The following is a 9,363-nucleotide window of genomic DNA, read 5'->3' as shown; positions in this document are numbered from 1 at the left end:
AGCTGCCCGCTTTAACCCATTCCAGGATGAATCTGTTTGTTTTCCTAGCAGTCCATGGTACCCTCAATACTCTTCTCCAGCACCACAGCTCAAAGCCATGACAATAATCCTAATCATACATCCCTTTTAAACAGTTCTCTCCCTCATCTGTGTCAATGCAGTATACATCATTTATCCCATCTTTCTCAGTCTCCCCCCAACCCCAATGTCAGTCCTGTTTTACAACAGTGTCACTATGCGGTATTTGTCCTTTTGTGACTGAGATATTTCACTCAGCATAATGTCGTCCAGGGTCACCCATTTTGTATAATATTTCATGAGTTCCTTGTTTTTCAATGAAGAGTAGTATTCCATTATGTGAATATACTACAGCTTCCCTATCCATTCATTTGTTGATGTGCACTTGGGTTGTTTCCATCTCTTTGAACAAAGCAGCAATAAACATGGGTGAGCATATATCTGCTTGGGTGGCGGTTATGGTTTTTTTAAGATATAAAATCAATGACTTTTAATTTATCAATCAAAGGAATAAATGATCCTCTTGAAATGAATAAATAATAAACTATCCTTGGAGGGAGCTCTGGTCGTCTAGTGGTAAGAAGTTGCACCGCAATCCCAAATGCATGTGGTTCAAATCCATCAGCTGCTCCATGGGAGAAGAATGGGTAATCTTTTCCCATGTGATTAACTGCCTCTGAAAACCTGATGGAGGGTCAGTTACGGGTTGGTTCTGACTCAATGGCAATCAACAACAACACTAGGAAAAGGACACAACACTTAGACAAGTAGAGGGCCCCTGAAGGAGAGGAAGACCCTCAATGAAATGTATTGGCAATGACTGCAATGATGGGTTTGAGCACAAGGGATAATTGCAAGGATGCAGGCAAGGTCTCATTCTCTTGTGCATGGAGTCACTCTGTGTCAAAGGTGACCTAACAACAGCAACAACCCTGAAAAGAATATTGAAACATTTAATTATGGTTAAAAAAAAAAAAAATAACAGATGCTTCTGGGGAGAAAGTTTTCAAACTCCAGCTAAAAAACAAACAACTGTCTATAATAAAAATGTCTTAACACAGTACCCAGAGAGCTCTCAGGCTTTATGTGCTGGCACTGTGTAATGTGCTTTACGCCTATTATCTCTTCACTACTTTAACACCTAGGGATCTAAGGCTTGGAGAGTATTCAAGTGATAGAATACTGCCTTGAAGGATCAGCAGCTCTGCTCTGTTCTGTTCTATCTCTTCAAAATAAGCCCTGTACATAACAGATGGGATCTTAGTGGAGAGGGAGCAAAACGTAGGATATAACGTCAAATTCCTAAGAGATTCGACTTACTAGACCAATTAAGGCTGGAGGAATCCCGAGAATTACTTTTCAAACTTTCAATCACAATTACCCTCCAAAGTCACACTGAAACAAAGTAACTGTTTAGCTCAAAAAGTAAAGATTGTTACCCTTAAATACTGCGTTATTTTTAAAAAGTATCCATGAAGACCAAATGGAAATGGTGATAGAAAAATAACATTGATTAACAGCATGGAAGCACAGCCAGTTACTCTATTTGCTGTCAATTAGCTATACACCTGTAAAAAGTCAATTGGCAAAAGCTGTATGATGATGTATGACAGCCTTTAATATAGATTACATCTCAACCTCAAAAAAACAGAGATCCTCTCCAGTCGGGCCAACAGGCAACAGCTTGATGGGCAGAGAAAGAATTGATGCTGTCGATCTTGAATCAACAAATCAATACCCTTGATACCAGGAGATATATTGCGTTAGGCAAGTATACAGTTGGAGCTCTCTCCAAAATACTGAAGAACAATGATGTCAGTCTGAAGACTAAAGCGTGTCTGATACAGACCGAGGTCTTTTCAATCACTTGCTACACATCTCAGAGCTGGACAATGAATAAAGATGACAGAATTACTGATGCCTTTGAGCTGTAGTGTTGGAGAAGAGTCCTGAGTACTCATAGACTACCAAAAGAACCAAAAGATACGTCTTGAAATAAGTGCAATCAGAGTGCTCTCTGGAGGCAAAGATGGTGAAGTTTCATCTCTCATACTCTGGGCATGTTGTTAGGAGAAGCTGTTCCTTGGAAAGTGATATTCTTGGGAAGGTGGAGAGTCAATGAAAAAGTGGAAAACCCCCAATGCAATGGGCAGACATGGTGACTGCAGCAATGACTCAAGGGGGTCAGAGATGATAAGATGGCTCAGGATAGGACAGAGTTCAGGTCTGCTGTTCATAGGGTCACTCACTATGCATCACACTCAACTCAACCTAACAACATCAACATATGGTGGTGGTGGTGGTGTACTATAGAGTCAGAACCAACCCACAGCTGACCCTCTGGAGTTTGCAGTGGCAGTTAATTGCACGGGAGGAGATTGCTCATCTTTCTCCCACTGAGCAGCTGTTGGCCTTGAACCGCATGCCTTCGGGATTGCAGCACAGCTTCTTGCCACTAGGCCACCAGAGCTCCATATACTTAAAACAATTAAAAGAAAGGAGCTGCTGGTACTGATTATCTGTATACAAGCAAAACCAGCACAAATGTGGTTCTGTAGTTCGGAGGTTTAGGATTATGGTTATATGGAACATCCTGATTAACTGGTCTAAAAGAGCATTTAGTTCTGTTCTCCCCCCCAGTTTGTTACATAATGTCTAGAGTCTAAAAAGGTCTTAAATTGTCCATCCAAGTTCAACAATTTAGTTTTATTCATCTGGAGCAACAGTGGGAAAAGGAGATGCAGGTACAGGTAGAGGACGTGAACTCCATCAAGTGCCTCACTGATTATGTGACCAGAAGAGCTGGGTGGTGTCTAGCAATATTCTTCTAGCAGAATCCTGATCAAGAGGAGGAAATACAAAACAAAATCTCAAATTATCATGGACTCGACACTCTTCCAGAGGCACAAAAGGTAGATGAACTCCCTAGGAGTTCTAGGACAATATTTAAATTGTAAACCAAACATATCCCCTTAAGACTTCCCAAAAACCAGACAACAATTTAGCTATTCTTGATGATATTGTTGTTGTTGTTGTTGTAGTTATCGGCCCTCGAAAAAGTCTGTTCTGCGCTTTAAACTCTCTGGTGGCCTAGTGGTAAGAATTTGCATCGCAATTCCAAAGGCAGGCATTCTCCACCTGTGATGTATTATTGCCTCTGTCAGTTCCTACTCAAAGGCACACAACAGCAACAAGTATATGGGATTATATAATTGACAACAACAACTTGAAAGATCAGACAGGAATCTTACAAAGCAGTGAGTTTATGTTAATGAAGGAGGATCCCTCAGAAAAGGAGAGGGAAAATGGTTGCACACCAGAACAGTACACTCAATGTCACTAAACTTTTCACACAGAAACAGTTTAACTGGTGCATGTTTTGCTGTGTATATTCTCAACAGCACCAACAAAATAGCTTTTCAAAACAAGATCAAATAGGCAACAGCTACTTTAAAGTAAAGACAGTAAGTTGAAAGGGTAGGAAGTTTAAATTAATGGGAATACTAGAATATTACTATCATAATACTAGAATAGGAATAAAGATAATACTGGTACATGTGAATATAAACAAATGTCACTAATCCTTAAATCTAAAACTGGAGAGTGAGAAAGGTTTATGCTGTGTCTCTGTTCACCAAAAATATTAATATTCATAAAAGGCAAATCACATAACTGAAGAGCTGAAAAAGATCAGCAATGGATAGTATCAATCATGAATAAACCAACCACATAAGAATGAGAGGCTGAGAGTGAGAGAAAAGACAGCATTCTGAAGAAAACACAACAAAAATCAGTGACATGGTAGATGTACAGAAGAAAAGGAATAAAGCTAAATCCCTAGAGAGAACTAAACTGAAAAATAGTAGTATGCTTCAATTTCATTAACCATTGTCATTGTTATTAATGATTTTTTGAATTAATTTTAATAAAATTTACAGAGACTTAGGGTTTCCAGTCATTCATTGTTGCACTTTTCTACCTACTCCCTCCCCCCCAATTCACTCTTCTCCTTGAAAAGAAAGAAAAACTCTTCCATTTTTATGCAATACCTCTCCCCACTGCAAGTCCACTCCACTATGCAGCCTTCACTCTGGACTTCAATAATGACAAGAATACCCATTCATATATCCCTTTTAAGCAATTCTTTCACTCATCTGTTTCAATGCAATATACATCATTCCTCCCCTCCTTTTCTGTCTTCCCTCAACCCTTTGCAAGTATATCATTTGGTACATAAATGTATGTTTGGGGGGGGATGGACTTATTCCAAGTGAGGATGATATTCCTTTAAGAAGTCACAGTGGTGATGTTAAACTATAAAATTATATATATAAAAATAATTTCCAAGATAAGGCGGTCAAACGTGCCTAACCTGAAGGGATGGGTAGCCACAACTACTGAGACTTGGGTGCTACACTTTGTATCATTACTAGTTTCAATAGATTGGCACACAGCAGAAGCCAGAAGGTAAGAAAGAGAATTTGACAGTTAAGAAATAGAAGCATCAGGATGGATGGTGAAGAGATTGAGATTGTTACCAGCTTTAGTTTGCTTGACTCCACAGTCAACACTCTTGGCACCAGCAACCAGGAAATTAAAGGACATATTATGATGGAAAAGTCTGCTGTTAGGGACCTCTCCAAAGTACTGAAGAGCAATGGTGTCACTCTGGAGTCTAAGGTGTGCCTGATACAGACCATGGTCTTTGCAATCACTTGGTATGTGTCAGAGAGCTAGACAATGATTATGGAGGACAGAAGGAAAATTGATGCCTTTGAGCTGTGGTGTTGGAGAAGAGTATTGAATATACCATGGACTGCTAAGAAAACAAACAGGTTTATCCTAGAGAGGGTGAAACCAGAATGCTCCTTGGAGGCAAAGATTTGGAAGCTTTGTCTGATAAACTCTGGACATGTTGCAAGGAAGGATCAGTCTTTGGAGAAGGTGTCATGCTTCGGAGGGTGGAGGGACAGAGCAAGAGAGGAAAACCCTCTATGAGTTGGACTGATTCAGTGACTGGGGTAATTAGAGTAGGTGTGTCAGAGACACTGAGATTGGTACAGGACAGAGCAGGGTTTAGGGCTATTGTACATAAGGGTCTCTATGAGTCACAGGAGACTCGGCAGTACATAGCAACAACAAGAAGAAAGGAGCAGCCGATCTAAGGCAAACACACGAGAACTCATTCATACAGTAAGCATTTAAGTATCAGCTATGTACTAGACACTGTTCTCGACTCAGCTATGAAAAGTGCCTCTTCCTTCAGAGAGCTTACAGTGAAGACAGGCAGAGAAGAACTAAGCAAGTGTCTAAGGAGGTTATGATATGTGTTCTAAGGTCTGGGGGAGTGGAGGGGAATAAAGCTGGATACAGAAGACAAATGGCGTAGGTAAGCTTTTGAGACCACATCATCTGGCAACCAACAAATGATTACCTGAACACTAATGAACAGGAGAGAAGATGAAAATCAATGTTTTAAACAGTGAATGCCTGAGAGCATTCATTCAAATGTTTCCTGTCTATCAGCCTACACACTCTGCTGACGTTAGAGGAAAAGCAGTAAAACACATATTTGAAGAGGCAGGGACCTCTGTGAGTGCAGGAAGCTGGTGGGCCTTCCTTGTTTTTCCAGGACTCAAGTTTTCTGCCTTTGACAAGATACTACTGTCTTACCACTTTTCGTGTAAAGTGATTTAGCTTTCATTTTCTGACAGATGCCTTACACAGGTTCCAGCTTTCACAGATCAGAACCAGGTCACACAGAAGGGAAAAACTAAAGGCAGCAGAGACACTGGGAATTTAAGAGAAGCCAAAGATTTCGTGAGCGAAGGCAAAACAACTTCATTGTGGGGATGCGCAGGACTTTTGAAGTCCCTTCCAACTTGGATATTCTCTTCTTTTATGGGAAATGGAGAGATGCCAGAAGAGTGATATGCTTGAGGGAAGAGAAAGGAGCAGAGGAAGATTTTTGTAAGATTCTGTATTCACTTAAATAACTGTTTACTGAGCAGGATCTAGTGGCTGCTTACAAGGGTGAACAAACCCCCTCCGGGATATCTCCAGGAGGTGGAAGTGGTTACTACAGCTCTCAAAGGGGTCAACTGTAGGAGGGAGGGGGTCAGTTTCCAAAGCTCTCTCTGCTGAGCAGAAGTGTGAGGAGGCTGTAGCATAGTAGAACCACAGCTGAGGACTGGTGGTGAGGTTCAGCGAAAGGCCAGAGCTAAAATAAGGCAAGTGAGCATCAAAGTCACAGCTGATGAAAAGTGTCATGACTGTGGTGCCCTCTCCACCTCAGAGCCTGCACATCTGTAATAAAGTCATGTCTGCCCCACAAAGCTGTGGTAGCTCACAGGAATCAGCGCCTCTTTAATCCCCATATTCCCAGTCACTAACAAGTAATGGAGGCTTTGCAAATGTTTAGCCACCAACAGAGGCCAAGTCTTAATGACATGAGTGAAACAGGAGAGGCTGATTAACTGAAGGTTTGATGGGTGTGAAATGTGGTCAGGTTTTTGCTGGGTCCCCCAAACTGGAGACTCTGCTTCTAACCAGCTGGATGGCTTTGAGAAAAGCACTTTTGTTCTGAGCTTCTTTCCTCATTTGTAGAAGATAGGAGTGGTATAAATCAGAGCATACAGATGTTGATGGATAGGAAGTGCTTCTCATCTTCCTGAAGTTGGGAGAGCGTGAATTTTTGCTGTTTAGTGCAGATGTCCCCTTGGGACGAGATTGCAAGCAATTACAAAAATACAGTTAGTACAGCTGCTAGAAAGACCTTTGAGGTTTACCAGTAAAACTGACCTTCTGGAGAGGTAGGAAGACAAGACAGCAAGGAATCATGATAATATACAGATATGAGAAAACATAGTCCAACGAAATATATTTAAGAGTGGAACAAAATTTTGTACCTTCAAGACATTTTGTAAACAAACACACAGTAAGTCAGACTTTGAACAGCCTAAAAACTATAAAACAAATTTAAGAGCTGTTAGAACAATAATTGACCATAGGCAAGACCACCTCCAGCCTTTAAAAAAAATTTTCTATTTACCATATTTACAGAATGCTATCAGACTATATTTTGAGCTTTGAGGAGTTTTTATTTAGTATCACTAGAAATACCTAGCACTGAGTAAACCCATAATTTCCCACACCAACAACCACATTCCCCATGATTACAGGAAAACCCACAAATTTTGCAGAAGGGAGTAAAAAGCCAATTTCAAAGGAACTCTTCTAGGTCTATAAAAGAAAACAAATAAAAGCACCACAAAGAACACTGACATTTCTAGCTGGATAACTTTCCATGTGATCTTCAACAACTAAAAGTATTCAATTACACATTCTATATTTCTGCTAACAGCAAAACCCCACGATTACACAACCAAGTCAAAGGATAAAATCATGTAGCTCGAAAATATCAGCAAAATAGCAAATGCCTGAGGGAACCAGGCGGCTGTTCTGTTTCCATGCTAAATAAAGGGGGGGGGGCAGTGGTGTCAAGGTGGGGAGCTTTGCAAAGATCCTAGTTAGGAGGATAATCTTCATGATTACACTTAGCAAATCACCCAATCAATTCCACAGTAACTAAGCAGAATTAAACCAAGAAGAATAACACCACCTGAAATGTTCAGGGCTTACATACAGTTCTGATTCTGAAAACACTGAAGTAGAGACGCTACCACAGCATTATGACAAGCCATGCCATTAGGCTAGAGAGCGTTCCTGTGACAATGACTTGACTTTGTATTAACTGAAGCTCAGGCAAGTTTCCGAGTTTCAGCTCTCCAGCCTTTGGGCCTTTTCTTAGACTCATGCAGTCTCCCTACTTCCTGCACACCTCTGGACTAACTTTCTCACACTCCAGGATTTGAGGTACTTTCATCCTACCTTAAGGGTTGCTTATGCTAAATGCGGTTGAAATCTCGGAGGTTGCAAGTTCGCAGCCACCCCCCTCCATTAAAGCACAATCAGCAAGTGTCACTAGGCAAGCCCCCTCCATTAAAGCACAATCAGCAAGTGTCACTAGGCAAGCCTGGCTGCAGCAGAGTGCTTAATCTACGTAAACAAGTCTGAAGAGGCAACGCATCAGTGCGTGGACATAAGTCAGCAGGCGGAATAACGCGGTTCTGGGAGAGGTGGCTGCCAGGATCGGATCGCCAGCCCCAGAGAAACTCGCCTGACGTTCACCAGGCAACACGTTCACCCTTCCACGCAACAGGTTCACGCAAGCAGGGCCTGGGGACGGGCGAGCATCAGAGCACCTGTCCTCAAGGCCCCAGGACCAGGTCTCCTCAACATCCCTCACGTTCTCGGCAGCTCCCTGGGGCAAGGAAGGCCTGCCAATCTCCAGCTCTTCGGAGCATGTTCAACTGGCGATAAGACCCAGAGAAGATGCAGATCAGCGCGCTCCCATGCACGCTGCCCACCTCGGCAAGGACCGGCCTCGGACAAAGGGTAGACGCGCCCCGGTCAGTGGTCGAGGAATAGGGATGAAGAGGGAAGGGCTCCAGGGTGAGACATGCCCTCTAGCTGGGGACTGCCAGGCTCCTCACCTGCCCAAGCACTAGGGCCAGGTGTTAAAGACCAAGAATCCAGATGTGTATCTAAACTACTTATCAGTCCTGACCTTTTCTCCAATCACCCAAAGCTCTCCTTCTACTTGGAAAACACCAGGTCGCTTTGCATAATAAGAAATGAAACTTTTCAAGTAGTGGGGCCGTAGAAGGGTATGGCAAGGGGAGAAAGAAGCAGGTGAGCGCTGGAGTCGGAGGCTGGGAGAGGCAGGGGCAGGAGGGAAGTGGAGTGCAAGGACGCTGCTGAGCGGGTCCGGCCGCGCTCCAAGGCGGGCGGCGTGCAGGTGAGGCCGGACACTCACCTCCGGCAGCTCGCGGAGCTGGTTGGCGTCCAGCAGCAGTTCTTCCAGGCTGCGGGCATAGCGGTAGATCTCCTCCGGGACGTAGACCAGCGAACAGTGGCGCTTGTCGATGCTCTCCACATGACGGTTGCACCGCCACAGGGGGATGCAGTGGAACATCTCTGCCCCGCCGCCCCTGGAGCAGCGTCCCGAGCCGCGGAGACGCGGGCTCCGAGCCCGTTCCGCCCGACGGCTCCGCTCTGCTCCGCCCGCCGCCCGCTCCGCGCTGGCTGGCTCCCCCGCTGGGCTCGCTGCTCGCGCCGGGCTTCGCGATCGGGAACGCTCCGGGGAAGCTCGGCTGCCGGGAGTCGCAGTTTCGTCCCTGGCGCCCCCACCCGCTCAGTGGCCGGTCCCCTCCCACCAAGCAGCCGCTCCGCCGACGCTGCTACTGCTGCTGCTGCTGCCGCCGCACGGAGCTTCCTACTCGC

At 44.0% G+C, this 9,363-nt stretch overlaps 1 protein-coding gene across 1 annotated transcript in view; it reads right to left on the bottom strand.

Annotated features, from left to right (window-relative positions):
• Positions 1–9,159, bottom strand: part of LRRC1 (leucine rich repeat containing 1) — a 178,818-nt gene extending 169,659 nt beyond the window's left edge. The window contains exon 1 of the mRNA XM_006893133.1: positions 8,897–9,159. Coding sequence (XP_006893195.1) covers positions 8,897–9,055 — 159 coding nt within the window. The 5' untranslated portion in view covers positions 9,056–9,159. The remainder of the gene's footprint in view (positions 1–8,896) is intronic.
• Between the last annotated feature and the right edge of the window lie 204 nt (positions 9,160–9,363).

The sequence above is a fragment of the Elephantulus edwardii genome, unplaced genomic scaffold (assembly GCF_000299155.1).
Source record: "Elephantulus edwardii isolate Elephantulus edwardi_28Jun2011 unplaced genomic scaffold, EleEdw1.0 scaffold00124, whole genome shotgun sequence".
Lineage (NCBI taxonomy): Eukaryota > Metazoa > Chordata > Mammalia > Macroscelidea > Macroscelididae > Elephantulus > Elephantulus edwardii.
This window is presented reverse-complemented; position numbering and strand designations above follow the sequence as displayed.